The following is an 18,154-nucleotide window of genomic DNA, read 5'->3' as shown; positions in this document are numbered from 1 at the left end:
TATTGTATAAAAACACGAGACACATTAAGAAATGTATTTTAATTACATTATCCAGACATTAAATTAAATTCATTTAAAAATATTTTCAATTCAAAAATTGTACAAAAAAAAACATCAATATGAAGCTGATAAAAAAAGGCATTATTTAAATCTTTTCACTCTTAAGACCATGAGTGTGTTTTTTTTTTTTGTGGAAAAGATGAACATTGTATTTTAACAATTTCTTCTGAAAATGATGTAGTTTCACATTATTTTATTTCAGCCCTCATGCAACTCCTCCATTGGGCTTAGCTGTTTTTTTCCTCCCTCTTCCAGCTGCACTTCCATTAGTTTTCCCACCTCGCTTCCTGCGGGAAGAGGCATTCTGGCCTTGTTTGGCCGTACTGAAAGTGATGCACTGGGAGTCCAGGAAGTCTAGTAGCTTAGCAGCACCTAACCTGATGCCTGCCGCTTTCAAGCTGGACCGCAGCTCCGCCAGGGAGAGAGGCTGGTACTGCAGCACTCGTCCGTACAGTTTGGGGTCGGATAGGATGAACTGACGAACTGCGAGGAGTTTGTCCTTCTCACGCACAACAGCCTGAGACGCTGTGATGCCCTCGCTGTCCGAGTCATCGTCTCCGGACACACACAGCTCTGGGTTCGACCTGGATAGAAGAAAACGGTTGAACAATACTTCTTTAGGCACTTTTAAACGACATGGTACGGCTCGGCTTTTCCACTGCAGTTTAGTACCGCTTGAAAGTGGGTGGGATTATAGACTGATCATTACAGATGTGCCGCCTCTACTACCGTGACATCATCGTGACACAAACACGCAACACAAACAAACGCACAACACAGGAGCAATGGAGAATATCGATGGAATGGTGTTCTTGATTCTCGGCTTGTGGATGTTTATCACTGCAAGACGAAGAAGTTTGGTGTCTCGTGTAGCAAATCCAATGACGCTGGTAGTAACGATGACCAATCAGTGATCTGCAGTGTTTACACGTCACATTTTAGTATCGGTACACCTCGCTTGGAATCTCATCTGAGGTGGTACTATTTAAGTTAGCCATACCATGCAGTGGAAAAGCAGCATATTTAGTATTAATTGTGTGTATAGCAGGGATGGATTATCACACAAGCTACTGAGCATGTGCCCAGGGTATAGCCGTATAGGAGCTGTACCTTTCGGACTCCGCAGTGGAGGACGTGTTAGAGTTTTGAGAGGCTGATAAAAGCTCATCTTCTTCACTTGTCGGTAGTTTCATAGGGGAGACAGCAGGGGGCGCTGTAGGTTGCTTAAAGGAGAGCGGCGCAGACTGGGAGTTGGAGGCATTCGGGGGGCGTTGGGGTCCAGAGGTCTCCTCCTCAGACTCGGAGCTCTGCAGCTGGTGGGTGTACTGATGGATCTCTTTCAGCTTCAGAACCATCTGTTTCTTGGGCAGCGGACGCACACCAAACCTAGACAAAAAAACATTATGCATCTCTGTGTTTTTGAGCATTTTGCTTTGGCTATGCGAGGGCAAAGTTGCACAACATCTGGATTTGATTCTCATTTGAAAGTTGAATATTTTAATACTTTAAAAAACGATTAGGATCTACATTATGATGATTCGGTTTCATAACGTGGCTACCACTGTCAATCAAGAAATGGCACGTAAGAATGTGCGTTTGTTTATACATTACAAAACAATAAACACACCCTATTCAAAATTAAGACAATGGATTAAAAAAAAAATCAGTCCATAGTTTCTGTGATGAACTCTGATGAATTAAAACTGACTAAAAATGATCCAGTTCATAACGTTAGTTCTGAAAATAAAAAGTTGCAGTATAATGTATTCCACTTGGTTTGATATTTTGCTAACTATTGCAATGACATGAATAATTTAAGTGTGACAGTGTCTAAATATCTCACCTATTGAGTTTGTTTTTGAGCTCAGGTGTGTCCATATCAGAGTAGCCTGGCATGGGAGTGATGGGTATCAGCGGTCCTTTATTCCTCTTTCTGCAAGCAACTGTGCAGAAAGTTGAAATTGATTTTAGGAAGGTTTTCTAAAACAAACTAAAATAAATGACTTGCAGGAAAAAATCTAACAGGGCTTTCTGATGCACAGATCTGTGCAGCCATATCAGAATAAATATGAGCTCCAGGGAAACATAATTGACATGATAAAAAAAAAAGAGGACAACATGTATTACCTGGAGTCTTAAGTTCAGCAACTCTCTTGGCAGAGGGAGCTGCCAGTCTCTGAGAAAGAGGAAGCGGAGCGTTCTCTTCCTCCCCCCAATCATCCCACATGTCAGGGTCAGGAAGGCTGTGATTGAACGGACCTGGACTTGGATCAGGAGTTTTGTTACAAGCTCCAGATGCAAGTGGAGACGTGGCGTGTAGACCTGTCGTTTGTCCCTTACCCTCGAGACCTGGTGGACTAACTGTACCTTCACTGCTATCAAGTCTTAGACTAAAGTGGGGCTTCTGGCTTACAACACCTCCATCCAAGCCCCAGGAGTCGTCAAACGCTATAGGAGGCTCATCCATGTCACAGAATGAGTTTCCCGCAATATCCACCACGTCTTCAACACTTTGATTGGGATGCTCTTCTCCCACTCTTCTTCCAAACTCATCCTTGTCACAGAATGAGTTTCCCGCAATATCCACCACTTCTTCAACACTTTGATTGGGAAGATCTTCTCCCACTTCCATTTGCTCCATCCCATCGTTCTCTCTCTCTCTCGATCTTTCAGGATGACTGTAACTCAGAGAGTTTGGGGATGGACTGGAGCATTCCTGCTGAAGAGAGCTTTTCTTCTTCTCAGGTGTTTTACTAGGGGAAGCAAAACTCAGTTGTAGAGACACTAGGCCAACTTTCCCCTCACAGTCACCAACCGTCGGGGAGCCGAACGTGATCTGACGTTGTAAAGAAGAGTCTGAATGGAGAGGAGTGCTACTTGAGGGCTGTGGGACACCCTGGATTTGTCGTCCCATGATGGTGCCGGTGTGGGAGCCATCAGAAGCCCTTGTAGAACAGACCTGAGACAGTCTTAGAAGTTGAAGTGGTCTCTGGTAACCTGGAGAGCGATCCGTATCAGTGCTCGGACGTTCTTTGGAGAGAATCTGATCTGGTTTGAACAGTTTGGACAAGGGAACCGGCTCTTCTCTAAGGCAGTTGCTGCTTAAAGAAGCAAAGCTGGTAAGTTTCAAACTGTCCGAGACAGAGGAAGAGGAAGAAGAGGACGATGCAGAGCAAGATTTGGGGAAGAGTTGGGTTCGGCGCATGCTAACGCATGTCTGGGTAGAGCTACAGCGTGTGGATGCTACCGGAGTGGCTGGAATCAGCCAGGAAACCTCAGCAGAGCCATCAAACACACTTTCATTTGCATCCCCAGGACTACAGTGCTCTGGTCGGTCAGACTTGGCTTCTGTATCAGTCGTCACCTGCTTGGAAGCATTTACCTGTTTCCCGGCATGGCCTTGGGATCCAGATTCTTTGAAACTGTTTTCTGCCAGTTTAACTTTGCAAGCATAGCTTGTGGACGGTTCTGAGGGAGATTTGAACGGAGACAGAGGGGACAAAGCACATTTAGTAGACGCTGCATTGTCACCATCCACATCCTCACCGGAATCATCTGAGAGTACAATGAGCTCAACCTCTTTGCTGTGTGATTTTGGAGGGGAAGGAGGGTTTTCTTTTCCCTGGCAGCTTGAGTTGTCTTCACTTAGGGGAGACTTGCCTTTATCTACCGTATCTTCACCATTATGTGGAACAGGAGACACCCCAGGCATGGGAAAGGAAGTTTCACCTGACATACCTGAGCTTAGCGGAGGGCTTATGGACAGGTCAATCACCTCACTGACACATGAAGGGCGAAATGGGGTAGGTGTGTTTCGCTGTAGTGTGCGTGACTGTTTTTGCTGAGAGCATGATGCTGGCGTCTGTGACGGTTCCATGTATTCGCCTACAGACTGGGAGAATAAACGGTCGTAACTCTTGTCTGGACTGGCATCTGGGTCCCTGTTTTCAGTTGTGCCGTCATCAAATTCTGGAATCAAACTAACTCTCTCAGTCTCTGGGCTGGGCTTTTTAAGGGTTTCTGTTGGACTTGTTACCATGGCAGCCTCTGTCCCGTCCACGCCTTGTTTGTTACTATGGCAACTGCCGGCAGACTTCTCAAAGAGGGATTCTGTCTCATTTTTCTCTATCCCTTCATCTTTCTTTTCATTTTCGAGGGATGAATTTGCATGTCCCTCCTCTTCCTCGGTCTCTGTCGCAGTCTCCATCTTCCTTTGTGTTGCTGCAAACTCATAGATCTCATCAAGCTCTTCCTCATCCACCTGGTCCTCTTTCTCTCCATCTCCTCTCTCTCTCTCCTCTTCCATGTCTCCTTCCTCTCCACCAGTCTCTTTAAAATCATCCTCTTCTTCGCTGTCCTCATGCTGCCACATTGATTGGAGGAGCTCCAAGAAGTTGCTTTCTGCCAAGTTCTGGTCTTCTTGGTCCCTGAGATGAGACTCAGGCGCTGGAAACATTTTAGATTCTCCTCTTGGGTTTTCCTCCACGCTTCCGGAATATTCCTCACACTGCTGTTGCAGCTCAGCCAGACCAAACCTGAAGCACAACACAGATTTATTATCCACAATATACGTCATCTATAATCTATATATATACAGAAATAATTGTAATATTTGAAACCACACCATACTAGTTGTAATACTGACCTATCAGCAAGCTCCTGTACGTGTGGTAGCAGTGTATGTGTCAGAGGACAGTGGGCTGTGTAAAGATACTGCAGGAGGGCCAGTACTGCCTCCCCAAGCACATCGCCCAACAACACCCTCTGAGCAACAGGCATACCCTCCTCCTGAACACCAAAACCTGAGTCATGAACCTACAAACACATGGTTCCAGCTTGGTTATTCATCTGCACTTCTTAATGGTTAACGTTTGTGGCGTCAGTGTAGAGATGCACTAACCATGTTGGCCAGCAGGGGGCATCGCGCGTACAGCATAAACGAGTGTGTGAAGAAGACGTCCCCACTGTCCACCTGTAACTGCACATCACTGAGTTGAGGGTTGTTGACCATACTGCTCAGATCTGATGATAGCTTTGAAACGTACACCTGAAAAACACAACAACGGACATAGTAAAGTACTCCAGAACATTTAATATTGAGCCAATCATGATAGAGTACAGTAACAGGAAGATACAATTGAAGGAAATTCTTACTGAGGCTGTTTTGGGTGTCTTATTGTCATTTGTCTCTGGAACAAACCCACTTGAGGGAAGTTCATTCGTGGCATCGTCTTTATCTAAAGAACAGGGGACAGCGTGAGTCGAGTGTAATAAAAAAAACTGAGTCTTTTTGTTTCACAATACCAGTATTACCTGACTTGTCCCCTGTGGCTGTGTACTGGGTGAGCGTCATGCCTTCCTCTGCAAGCTCCATCAGGTCCTGCAGAGCCTGGGTGCCTGGTGTACCCGAACAGGCAGTGAGAGGACAGGTAGACCTGTGCTGTGCTGGGCTCTGATCCGGAGGCTTTTCCTGGAACAAATCGGCCTCTGAAGTCACAGCTGGAGGTTTCTTGACTGGAGTTACTTCAAGAGACTTGACTTTTTCCCTCTGAAGTAGTAATATAAAGAAACTTTAAGAAACAGCATCCACAACTTCTTTAACAAACAAAATATTCAGTGAGAAATAATGTAGAACGTGATTTTATCCATTGGGATTTGAATGTGAAATGAAAATGATGGCAAGGAATGTAACAATCACGACTGTCCCTATTCTAAATTCCTAACTAATGATATGTACTAGCCTACATTTCATAATGTAGTAATGTTGGTTCATGTTTTTTAATAAATTATTTAAATAAAATAATTTTTACAGTTAACATGTTTAAGAAATGCATGTAAAATATTTATAGAATTTTTTCATGAAACTTTTTTTTCTGACACTGTGCAGAATCAGAAATTAAAGGAAATTAAAGTAAATTTTCCAGTAAAAATATTAATGAATACTCTAGCTGCCACAGAGTTATACTTTAAAGCTATTATTGTAAATTATAATTATATATATTTGTTGTACTAAAACATAAATTCTAACATCTACATAGGCTTATATATTCATGTTTATAAAAATGCAATTTTTATAGTTACATCATTTTGATAAAAATACACCTTATTTATGAACAAACTTTTTCCTTTGGAATAAGAATAAGACAAGGGGAATCTCTTCAAGTAGATGTCTCACCTCTGGTGCAACCCATGGCTGTATGAAGTTGCTTAGTTCAGATGTGTAAAACTCTGAAACCGAGTCTGGTCCTCCTCCGTGAAGAGCACTTTTGTCCCAGAGGGGGGCGTGAGGCTGGAGAGGGAGTGCGGAGGGGGATAGGGTGGGTGTTGGCGGAGAGGGGGGTCTGGAACGGAGCAGGAGAGATGAAACCCGCTCCTGTCGACGATTCAGTGCTGTCTGAGGGTCCTGAATGAGGAGTAGTGGTGGGTGGACAGGAGATGCTCCCTTCCTTCTCTTTCCACGGCCCTTTCCTGAAAGAGAACATGAATGATATGCTATGTGTAATACAAATCTACAATTTTACTGCTTAAACTGAACAAAAAGTGAGTTTACCTGCACCAGGTCTCCACTGTAAGACAGGAGCTGCCGTTGCTGGAGGGCTGGAGAGCTGAGCCAGTATCTCTCTTTCCTCCACCATCTCTCGCTCCTTTTCCATTTCCTGCTCAAGTAGAGAGCGGGACAGAGCCAGCGCCATGATGGTGTCCTCGTCCAACTTCTGGGCTTTCCTCCTGGTTCTCTTTTTCACAGGCACACCATCCCTCCTTGTTGTGCTACCTACTTGTTGTCTGAAGAACATGGAACATGAAATACAATATGTATTTACAAGATCTCCTAAGGGGCAATTTTTATTATTGTGGTGTGAAGCAGGGTGGGGCCGAGAGCCGTGGGAGCGGAGCGAATGCTGATGAGAGACACCTGCGCGAACACAACGCTCTCGCGTCCCATGGAGGAGCTCTGGAAGGATAAAAGGAGGAGCACCAACAACGAAGGGCGAGAGAGGACCAGGCCTGGGACATTTTAAGTTGATGTTTTATTATGTTATAGGCAGCAGTCTGCAGAACGCTCACTGCTGTTCTTTCGTTTGGATTATTTTGTCATTAAACTTTATGTTGACTGTTTGCCAGGTCCCACATCCTTCTTCCCCGAGCCTGAACTTTACTACAATTATATTTATTTTGAAAAATTGGTAACCCTTTTTGTAAGAAAGCTCCATTTGTTAACATTTACATGAACTAACAATGAAAAATACTTCTAAGCATTTATTAATCTTAGTTAAAGTTATAAAGTAAAAATAATAATGAACAGTTGGTTTTTTATAAACTAACATTAACAAAGTTTAATAAATACTGTAATAAATGTAGCTATTGCTTATTTTTAGATAATGCATTAACTGACATTATTGGGACCTTATTATAAAGTGTTACAGAAAAATTTATTTATGTCTATAAATATAATATATTTTTTATTTATTGTATTGAAAAACATCTGGACGTAGACTAAAAAATCCCTTGGCTAGAAAAATGTCTATAAAAGATCTTTTCTTCAAATGGCAGTGATTATCTTAAATCGTACAGTGTTTTAATTGAAATAATAGAACGGCTGGTAATATTTTTATATTTTATAAATCTTAGTGTTTAACTATATAATTCTTTGAATTTGTGCTGTTGATGTGTGATGTGTTTTTTAAGCAGTGAATGTATGTTACAGTGTCAAAGAAAAATTTCCGCTCTGTGAAAACAGACTGGACAATAAAGTTCAATCAATCAAGATCATTTATTTTATTAATTTAATTGACTGTTTTGGCCATAATTTTTATTTTTTAAATCTAATGGGATTTTTAAATATTATATCTTTATTTTTTCAAATTGCTGTGATGAGTTTTTTTTGTATTGCAGTAATAAAATGTGAGGGTAAAATTGTGCAAAGATGTCATGAAAATGTCACAATGGAAAATAATTAAAGTAAAAAAAAGATATAAAGAATATATATATATATATATATATATATATATATATATATATATATAAGAACATATTATTGTCAAACATATAAAGTCAAAAAGCTGACTTACGATTGGTCGGAGGAGTTTTGGCTCACTGTCTCAGCAGCTTGTCTCCTCAGAGCCTGGACAAGATCATTGGGCTTCACTCCCATATCAGTCGAGCAACGCTTTAGGTGGACAGACCGGCTTTTCTCTGATTTAAAACTCTTTCCACAAATGGGACACTCTGGGACCCGTGGTCTAGGGTGGGAATGATGGGATGTCGAGGGAGCGCTGCTTTCACTGGCATCCAGACATCTAAAGAGAGCAGGAGAAAGAGGCAGAAGACAAAGGTGAAACTCACACTGCATTGTTTGTGAAACAGAGAAGAATGATGCCACATAATCTAGAGTGTGTTGAGGTTATAATGCACCTGTTGATGTGCTGAGTGCGTAGCGGGGGACTCATGCTCGACAGATCTTTCTGACAGAGCTGGCAGAAGAACAATCCTGCCTCTTCCACGTTCCCAGCAGCCCGAGCCTCGCGATCCATCTCCTGCTGAAGCTGAAGAGCCAGGGCTTCATCTCCGCTCACATCTGCTGTAGGAAAACATGCACATTCACTTTTAGCAAAAATTACTTTCATCGATCACGTTAAAAAATGTCAAATTGTAAATGTTTTACTTTTTTTTTTAACTTTGGTTGAAAGTCAAAGCATTAGTCATGTTTTGCACCATATGCCACAATTTTTACAGTAGAAGTATAAATGTATAGCTGTTATGGATAAAGCCTAATGAATCTTGACATTGTCATCCTGGAATATGGCCATGATGTTTCTTCCTACATGGTTGTTTAAGAAATGAAAAGCTACACACTCCATCAATTAGGGTTAGAAGAACTGTTGCCAAACATATAACATGCTAGAAACATAATATTCACTGCAATAATGATCCAATCATAGACACTTAAGCATTTGCCTATTTAAAGCCAAACTTTTTTGGGAGGGGGTCGGGAAGTGTATGTTTATATATAAGCAAAACAAAAATACTTATTGCTGAGCTGAGGCCTGTAAACATACAGAAATCCAGTTATTAAGAAACCTCTAACTTCATACCTAATGATCTGCATGACTAAATATGATGTGTCAAAATAATTGAATGTGTTTATGAAAATTGAGAGGCTTGGGTGGGTGATCCCTGGGTCTGTAAAGATTCGACACCATACCTGTGTGCTGGATCCCGGCAGTGGTGGGACAGTTTCCCTCAGACTCTGTGGCTGTGGGTTGGTTGGTCTCAGCATGTAGGAGTCTCTCTGGACTGGCTCTCTTAAACTGTTGCATTCTGCGGATCACGGCATCTTTGACCTTCCCTGTGCCAGAGACATCAGGGACAGGCTGGGAAGCATCGCCAGATACTACAGCCTGTTGAGTCTTGTTGATGTTACTCTTTATTTTAGTCTTAGCAGCATCTTTAGTCTTCTTCCTCCTCTTAGGGGGGTTTCTTCTAGAAGAGGGGGAGGATGGCTCCTCATCCTTGGCTGCTGATTTTTTCTCATCTCCAGATCCTCCTTTCCTCCTCACTCTTTTAAGGAGACGAGAGCACAGGTCGGTGAAGTCCTGATCCGAGTCGTCCATGATGAGCCAATCACACACATGATCTGTCACATCAGTATGCATTATTAAACATCATTTGAATCTTTATATTGTGGATGAAATGCATGAAGCTACATCAAGATCGTCCGTTTGCTTTCAAAAAGTACAAGGAAGAGATATATGTAAGCAAATGCATCATATTTACCTTTGTTTACATTTTACTTTGCCACTATTCGAACCTTATAGGCTACTTAATGTCGGTTAACGTCCTTTTACCACGATTCATTTCATAACAGCTTAAATATAGACCGTTGGCAAGATGCACTTCATTTTATGTCTTTATTCGAATGATTTTATGTCGTAAAACGACGATTTTCTTGTAAAATGTGCGGCAGAGGTCTATGTTGTTCAAAATACTGTCCAGCAAACCGCCGCCGTCTACTTCCGGTGACGCGCAGTGCGCGGTGACGTAGTGACTGCGTCGATTGCGAAACAATCATCATATGATATAACCATCAACTTACGAAACAGTTAAATTGTTAAAAAGATTGTAAATCCCACTAAATATGGCAAATAACTAATTTAATTTATCATATTACAGTTTTTTTTTATCATATTACTTCTAAATCTGACAGGAATTAAATAAACCCACGGACGCAACAATCTAACGTTAACACACACATACATATTATATATAATAAATATATAAAAAAACATTAAAGACACATGTTTTTGATCTGTTGCACACAGTTTATTTAACAATATGGTATATAAGTAAGAAATAAGTTTTTCAACCAGTTTATACAATGATTCCATTCTCTCTTCCTTATATTTATAGTACTTTGCTTAATAACTTGCATGATTTACATTGAGGGAAAGAGTAGAGCCCCTGTTCAAGTTTGTTTGAGAGGAATGAGGATCAATACCAATACCAGAATCCATAACTGCTCGATCGCCCATTCTCTCTCGCTCAGCTTAAGGGCCCTCTCTCTCCCTCTTTCTCTCTCTCTCTTTCTAGCTCTCTTTACATTTATATATCTGTATAACAAAATCAGGACAAAAAGCAACAATTTTCTACATCTGCAAGACAGAACCTCTGGATCCAGGCCAGTGAGATGTTGTAAATGTGTACATGTCCTCTTGGATTCTGTGTTGTATTGTCTGAGCGATGAATATGTGTGTCTCTGTGTGTCTGCATACATGCGTATGCACAGTTCCTATCAATACAAACAAATAGTTCTCCTCATACAAACTTCACAATGAGGAGAGGAGGAAATGCCTCCGAATGCATGTCTGAAAAAAAAATGGTACAACACTAGAATACAATCGCCAGGAAGAATGACAGACAGAGCAGAGAAACCCTGACCTAAACTCCCAGACAAATTATTTTACAGTCTTTCAACACAAAAATGCTGTAAAGTTAGATAAGGTACAAAACAAAAGGTATGAATATTATAATGAAGTTTCGTAATTTTCTTAAAAAAAAGAAAAGGCATGAAACCAGACCCCCCGCGCGCCCCCGAAACAAAACAAAAATTAAACCGTAAAACAAAGCATTGACCACACACGGGTCTAAACTGAACAAAAAATATATTCTTTGTGATTTATATTTCTTTTAAACAATTTTCAAATCCCTCTTAAAAGGAAGAAATCAGTCTTGTTTTTAGGAAACAATAACATTCCCAATCCTTATCAACATAAATTTCTTTCTTTTTTTCATACATTTCTTCAAACCATCTGTCAGTACAAATGACATTACATGTCAGTACAAAATTTTTTGAATATTAGGAGAAAACCCAACAGAGCCACAAAAAAAAAAAAAAAAAAAAAAAGGAGGAACGGGGAGACTGTGGTGGGTGGAGTCTCCCATTAAACGCTACAATCCCTCCACAAATTTCTCCAGCGTGTCTCCCGTTGTGTCTCCCACCATTCCTAAGTCACTGGGCAGCCCTCCGCGGTTGGGCGTGTTAAGCTGCGGGAGCATTGCACTCTGCTCAGGTGTGCCCAGGTGTCCCTGCTCCATGGAGCCAGGCATGGGTGTCGTCAGACCAGGGTGTGGTGACCCTGTGTGAGACGGCACGTGCTGCGGTGACGGCTGTGGCTGAACCTGTGGGGAAGGACTGGAATGTGGAGGAAGTTGCCGCGACGGAGGTCTGGGCGACTGTACGGGAGCCGGTGAGCACACCTGGTTACTGAGTGCATTAGCCATGGGCTGGCCGGCTAGGTGCGCACCTTGCGGCTGACCAGAAAGCAGGTGAGCTTGTGGGCTCATGGGACTCGATTGCGCCGGTGAGCCCATTGGAGGCTTGAGGACGACCTGCTGCTGCTGTTGGAGCATGCGTTGGTGCAGGAGGTTGGGTGTGCCGTCCATTCCCATCTGGCCCATGGGTCCACCTGCTCCCTGCATGGCCAACTGCTGCTGCTGCTGCTGCATTCGGAGTTGCGTGTAGTTGGTAGCAGTCCCTTGTGCCTGCGGGAACTGGCCATGTGCTTGCGGCATCACTCCCTGCTGTTGCTGTTGCTGTTGTTGTTGTTGTTGTTGCTGCTGCTGGTGTCGCAAAAGCTGACGGCGGTACAGCTCCTGCAGCTGCGGGTTGTTCATGAGCTGACTCTGCGGTCCAAGAGCTGCCATGCCTTGTGGTGTGGGCTGTTGCTGCTGAGGTGCCATGCCAGGTCGAGGCACTCCCTGCATGGCTGCCATGTTGGGCATCGCTGGCTGTGCTGCATGCATGCCCTGTGGCGGTTGTTGCTGCTGCGGCTGGTTGGCGTGGTACTTCAAAGTCCTCTGTTTGATGAAGGCGGCCATGAGTTGCGGGTTTGATTTGAGGATGTTCAACACCTGCTGCTGTTGTTGGGGCGAGCTGGGTGACTTGAGGGTTGCTAGCAGCTCCTGCAAGGCATTGGAGGCGATGGCTCCAGGTCTCTGTGGTGCTTGCAGTCGCGGACCCTGTGTGGGCACCATCAGGCGTGGCTGTTGTGTTTGTTGGGGCATCGTGGGCCTCTGCATAGGCATGGTCTGCTGAGGGCCCTGTGCAGTCTGTTGCGGAGCAACCTGCTGCTGAGCCGCTTGCATGCCTGGTTGAGGGCCTCCTGTCCACTGCCCTTGCGACATGGGTTGCATCACCTGCTGTCCACGTGGTCCAACAAGCTGCATGGGCTGCTGCATCAGGCCTGGCATGCGCGGCTGCTGGTGGTTCATGGGAAGGCCGTTCATGGTCATGCGATAGTTCTGGTTGTGTTGAGCCTGTGCGATTATCTCTATGTGCCGTGCCATTTTGACCGCCATAGGCGGAGGCTGCTGCTGAGGAGGCTGTTGGGGCGCCGGCTGCTGTTGGGGAGGCTGCGGGAGCGGAGACGGCTGCTGGTGTAGCGGGGAGGCCTGTGGGCCAGGCTTGCCTTGTGAAGCTTGAGGAGGGGGATGTCCATTTCGGGGTGCACTGGGATAAGCCGGAGACATGACGCCTGCATTGGGCGTAGCTGGCTGGCTGGACAGCGGTTGCGGCGTTTGAGGGGTGTTGGGTTGCTGATGCGAGGTGGGTGTGCTGGGGGCTGTTGATGCAGGTGGTGACGGCAGACTCTGAGGCACGGCTCGGCCCTGCATAGTGGCCATGCGTCTTCGCATCATCTGCGCCTGCTGCACCCTGTGTTGCAGCTGCTGCTGACGCAGTTTGTGCTTGATATTGAGGCAGAAGGGCACGGGGCACTTGTTCTCCTGGCAGTGCTTGGCATGATAGCAGCAGAGTGCAATGAGCTGCTTGCACACCGGACAGCCACCGTTTGTCTTGCGCTTGCAGCCCTTAGTGTGCTGCACCACACGCTTCATCTTCTGGCAAGATGGCAGGGAGCAGTTGGCATTGCGACATTGGCAGGCATGCACCAGAGACTGGATGCAACGCTGGATGCTCAGACGCCGACTCTCCTGAGGACTCTTGGAGGCCTCGCCGCTTTGGCTGTTGCTGTCATCGTCCAGACCCAGACCCCACTTAACCATCTGGTGCTCATGGCCCTTAGTGTTGTAGCAACTAATGCACAGGTCAAAGTCCTGAGGAAAGATGAGGACACCGTGATCAAGCAAGGGATGACCGGAACATAAAAAGTAATCTCATAAGAAGTCAAGTAAAAGATGCATTAATAACTGGACAAAACATATAAGGATTTGTTTACACTACTAGTAGAATAATAGCTATCCCCAAGTTTCCCTAAGTTTCATACTCCCAAGAGGTTTATTTCTATTGCACTCCAATCAAAATAAAAACGATAAACGCACCCATCCACTACTGTTCATTAAAGACAGCTGTAGCATGTTACAGGAGCCTCTGGATCTTACCTCACAGAGAGTACAGTGCCAACGTGTCTCGACATGGTGTTTACATTCATTGCAGGTGTAGACAAAGCGGTCCTGGCCCTGGTTGTGCAATTCCACCAGCATGCACATGGTGCTCCACTTGCAGCGCCGCAAAGAGCTGAACTCCCAGTGCTTATCCCGTGCTAATGTCAAGAAGGCGTCCCTTCCGTCCATCAGGTCACAGGTCAGCGGGGGATCGGGGTCAATGATGGGTAGTAGTGAGTTGACTATGGGCCCAGAGTGCAGATGGATTACAAAAAACACCTGGGAGAACAAGCAGGAACAGGTAAGAGGTTTCTTCAAGTTATTCCCAAGAAAACCACTTGACTTACATGCATATCAAAAGCTGACATTCAAAACAAACAATGCAAATTAATCATGCAATGCCTCAGAGAGCAGGTTAACGGTCAGATGAAGAACATATAGTAGACCTCTTTGTGTTTCTCCATTGCGGCGTAGAGTTTCTGAGAAAGGTCATTGGCTACATTCGGCATCCCAGGTTTCTTTTTATTCGCTCGGCTCACGCTGCTTTTATTTTTATTTGTTTTCTTATTGTTCTTCTTCTTCGCATTCTTACTGTCCCCTGGCGTGCCCTGTTAGAAAGGAGGAAAATGTCAGGATGTCTAAATAGGACGTTTCAGGTTTATAAAACAACAGGAATTACTTAAACATCACATAGGCCAGAGATGTACATTCATCTACAGAGTATCAAAATATATATAAAAAAGGCTTCTCTCATTCACCTCTGGAGTTTCACAAGCAGCCGTGTTTTCTTCTTTTTTCCTCTCCTCTTCCTCTTGTTCCAACTCCTTGATGCTCTCCTCCAATACATTGGGCCAAAAATCACCCTCAAAATATGGAAGTTCGTTTGCACTCGTCAAACGGTCCTCTGTGGCTTGCTTAAAGATATCCTATCAAATACAAACACCTTTCATTTATACCATATACTAAGGTACTCGTTGGCATATACACAATGAATTGGTTTCTATTTTACAAAAAGATCATATGGTCTCTGCTATACCTTGTAGTCGTGCAGTATTCGCTCGGCAAAGGCCTTGTCCAACATTTTGCGGTACCAGTCTTGCAGGCGCTTGGGCTTGGGGATTTTCTGGTCGGCAGGGTGACAGTGGAAGATATAGTCATCGCCTTCACTAGGCGGACATGCCCAGATGTGCGCCGTAACGTATCTACAGTGGAAATGTTCAAAGTTCAGGGCATGAATGGCAACTGTACTTGTTGGACTTGAGTAAAAAGTAAATGGTGAAACCTACCCAAGCTTCTTGACGTATTCCAAATAGCCAATGAGAATTTCGTGATAGACTGCTGTTCTCAGCAAGCGAGGTCTGAAGAAGTGAATACTATCGAGGTACGATACGTATACCCGTCTAGGTAGGTAAAAAAAGACAAAGAGAGACTTAACTTCATTGCTTGCCAAGCACTATAAGCGTTGCTTTAAGTATCTGTTTTTCACTAAAGAACTTGGGTAAGAGTTTACCTGGTGTTAGGGAAAGGGCAATCAGAGCCGTACTCTTGAACGTGCATGCCGAAGAAACACACGTCCACTCCGTCAATCTCCTCAAAGGCGAAAAGTGCTTTGGTTCTGTAGGGGAAGCTCTCAGACATCTCTCCTGTGTCTACAAACCTGAAACGAAACAGGGGATTAAGCCACCTTTACCTTTTCAAAGAACAAATATTAACACGCCACTATAGCATCAACATTTTGATTAATGAACCAATATTGAAACAGGTGAAACTTTGATCAGGCAAATAAGTCTATGACAAGATTTTTTTCTTTACACAACACTGCATATACAGAGCAACCAAGCCAGTTAACTGATTGGTTTTGGCATCCATACTTGCCCCCTGAAGGATCATCTGAAGGTTAAAACACCAAATTGTGAGACTGGCTTATAGGAAAATAAAAGGTAAGCAAGGTTAAATTTACCTGGCCTTCATGCCAGGTTTGATTTCTACCATCTTGTCTGAACTGGCTACAACTCGCACAAACACCTCTCCAGCTTCCGGATGGTTCTGTCGCTTCAAGTACTTGTTCACCCGATCCTCTATGTACGTGCCTAACCGCGTTGTCTGCAACCCTGCATCGAAGACGACAACATTTAGCACAAAAACTATTTTAAAGGGATAGTTTTTAATGAAACCTGAAAGATTTCACCATCAAATATGGTAAATGGAAGCTCAAACATGCAAATGTTTCCATTTGATGCGCTTTATGTTTGAGATGATCAATGTTTAAGGGCTAAATTAAATATGTCCATCATTTAAATCAATCAAATATCTTCAGAAGACTTGAGATTAAACCGCTCAATTCATATGAATTACTTTTACGATGTCTTTATGAACTTTTTCAATCGTCCAAGTTTTGGTTGCATGGAGTTTCAAAGAAGGGACAGAAATCTCTCAGGTTTCGTTAAAAATATCTTCATTTGTGCTTCAAAGATGAACGAAAGTCTTACGGGTTTGGAACGACATGATGGTGAGTAATTGATGACAGAATTTTCAGTTTTCAGGGTTAACTATTCATTTAACATTAATGCATCACTTGAACAGACCTATCACTTACTTTTTGCTGAAAACTTGTTCTCTTTTCTCGACTTTCCACTCTTTTTCAAACAGTTAGCACAGATGAAACTGCAGAGAGAAACGCTCATTAGTACTGATTTCCCACATCGTGTCCAGAATCGATATCAAAGCAACACTGTTCGCTCTGAGGTGCCTTCAAACTCACCCAGAAGACCAGATGACATCATAATGCAGGACACATATCTGATGCATCTTCCGCCCACAATCTTTACATTCAACAAACCTGAGAAGAGGAAAATTGATTAACGGGGGATATAAGCTCTCTGTATTCTGGCAGGTTTCACTTTGGCATGTGTCTGAATGTGTAATCACTAACTGCAAGTGCAGGTAGTTAAGGTAAAACATCATTCGGATTCTTTTCCTCCAGTTCTTACGCATTTGCAAGCAGGCCAATGCAATTGCGCCTTTGTAGGAGGTGTGGACTTGGACAACTTTAGGATAATACTGATACTTGGAGACTGTTAGTGCTACGTTTGTGTGGTGGATGTGTTTGTATGCCATATGTTGGTTACAACAGGGGGCGCCACAACTATATGAGGCAATACCGACCATACGGCCATTCTATTAGAGCATGTGCTACTTGATAGTGCGTTGATTGCTGCCTCATGGAATTCTGGGAAACAAAGTTTAGCATTTACTCACGGCTCAGGATCTAACGTGTCATTCTTCTTCCTTTCAAACTGGTGTTTAGAGATCATGCTGCATTCAAAGAAGATCAGATATAGATTGAACATTCAAGACATTCAAAGGTTTCAAAAAAGATTTATTCTGAATGATTTTGATCCATAAAATCTACTAAACCAAGCTTGAATATATTGAACTATTAAAAGAGAAGGGGAACAATCACTTACGTCTGTGGCTGAGCAGGATCATCTCCTAGCGTCACACTGTCACCCTGAATCTCGTTGAAGCACTTTTCGCAGAAATGATACCTATACAGTCACAAAAAACACAAGTTGAGTCATGAATCACTTCAGGAATTACATGGAGGTGCACAAGCAATTCACACAAGAGCGATTTATTTATTAACATTTGTATGATGATTATTCCCTGAATGTCATGATATGCCTGTCGAATATCACAGTGCAAATGTAATGTGAATGCTTCCAAGAGTTAACTGGGAAACATTAATGCCAGGATGTATATAACTAAGAATAAGGAGAAACTCTGCCAAATGCTGACATAAAAAAAGACCAAATTCAGTGGATGTGAGTGTATAAGCGAGCGAGAGCGGCTGTGTCTGTTTGCCAGTGACATGCTCTTTGCTACAGGGGGCGCAAGGGAGCCTGTTCTGAGGTAGCAGGCAATTTGCAGCAAAAAGAAAAACTCACAAATGTGCCAGTGCAAATATTACAACTGCCAATAAATTAAGACTGGCTGGAGACTTCAAACTGAGTAACCGTGAAGAAAGAGAAAAGGGGGAGGGGGTTGAGAGCGAGTATGCCGTCGAATGTTTAGCAAATACATGTGAACAGGCCTGAGAGTAAACTATGCTAGCGTACACATATCCACACAGGGAGGTTTAATGCCAGTGTATGATCTGACGAATCAAAACAATTACAATTATCGCTCCGTGCCA

The 18,154-nt window shown here is 43.4% G+C and overlaps 2 protein-coding genes across 5 annotated transcripts in view; both read right to left on the bottom strand.

Moving 5' to 3' along the window:
- Positions 1–3: 3 nt before the first annotated feature.
- Positions 4–10,112, bottom strand: slx4 (SLX4 structure-specific endonuclease subunit homolog). 2 transcript variants are annotated; one of them, XM_081384473.1, is made up of 14 exons: positions 9,835–10,112; positions 9,263–9,694; positions 8,473–8,638; positions 8,130–8,357; positions 6,611–6,843; positions 6,236–6,528; positions 5,374–5,608; positions 5,215–5,297; positions 4,961–5,107; positions 4,706–4,875; positions 2,188–4,595; positions 1,904–2,003; positions 1,171–1,446; positions 4–644 (listed from the first exon to the last, which is right to left on the bottom strand). In XM_081384473.1, exons 2-14 carry the CDS (start codon positions 9,669–9,671, stop codon positions 266–268), a joined length of 5,127 nt encoding a protein of 1,708 aa, XP_081240599.1. In that variant the 5' UTR covers positions 9,672–9,694; positions 9,835–10,112; the 3' UTR covers positions 4–265. The 2 variants fall into 2 exon arrangements, with proteins under 2 accessions (XP_081240599.1, XP_081240600.1); XM_081384474.1 differs by having other exon boundaries at positions 8,473–8,635; positions 9,835–9,966.
- Positions 10,113–10,368: 256 nt separating this feature from the next.
- Positions 10,369–18,154, bottom strand: part of crebbpa (CREB binding lysine acetyltransferase a) — a 61,523-nt gene continuing 53,737 nt past the window's right edge. For all 3 annotated transcript variants that reach the window (XM_081384267.1, XM_081384268.1, XM_081384269.1), the window contains 12 exons: positions 17,427–17,507; positions 17,218–17,274; positions 16,721–16,798; positions 16,556–16,623; positions 15,920–16,070; positions 15,470–15,616; positions 15,246–15,359; positions 14,996–15,161; positions 14,718–14,885; positions 14,406–14,567; positions 13,957–14,238; positions 10,369–13,671 (listed from right to left, as the gene is read on the bottom strand). In XM_081384267.1, the coding sequence (XP_081240393.1) occupies positions 11,506–13,671; positions 13,957–14,238; positions 14,406–14,567; positions 14,718–14,885; positions 14,996–15,161; positions 15,246–15,359; positions 15,470–15,616; positions 15,920–16,070; positions 16,556–16,623; positions 16,721–16,798; positions 17,218–17,274; positions 17,427–17,507 (3,640 nt within the window). In that variant the 3' untranslated portion in view covers positions 10,369–11,505. The remainder of the gene's footprint in view (positions 13,672–13,956; positions 14,239–14,405; positions 14,568–14,717; positions 14,886–14,995; positions 15,162–15,245; positions 15,360–15,469; positions 15,617–15,919; positions 16,071–16,555; positions 16,624–16,720; positions 16,799–17,217; positions 17,275–17,426; positions 17,508–18,154) is intronic.

The sequence above is a fragment of the Scardinius erythrophthalmus genome (assembly GCF_964197995.2).
Source record: "Scardinius erythrophthalmus genome assembly, chromosome: 14".
NCBI lineage: Eukaryota > Metazoa > Chordata > Actinopteri > Cypriniformes > Leuciscidae > Scardinius > Scardinius erythrophthalmus.
Note: the sequence above shows the minus strand (reverse complement) of the source record. Positions and strands in the feature narration are given on the sequence as shown.

Excerpts from the sequence above, each read along its gene's own strand:
- slx4 (XM_081384473.1), bottom strand. The coding sequence starts at position 9,671 with ATGGACGACTCGGATCAGGACTTCACCGACCTGTGCTCTCGTCTCCTT. Across the intron at positions 8,358-8,472 it reads CGCACTCAGCACATCAACAG|ATGTCTGGATGCCAGTGAAA; the intron begins GTGCATTATAAC and ends TGCTCTCTTTAG. Across the intron at positions 6,529-6,610 it reads ACAGTGGAGACCTGGTGCAG|GAAAGGGCCGTGGAAAGAGA; the intron begins GTAAACTCACTT and ends GTTCTCTTTCAG.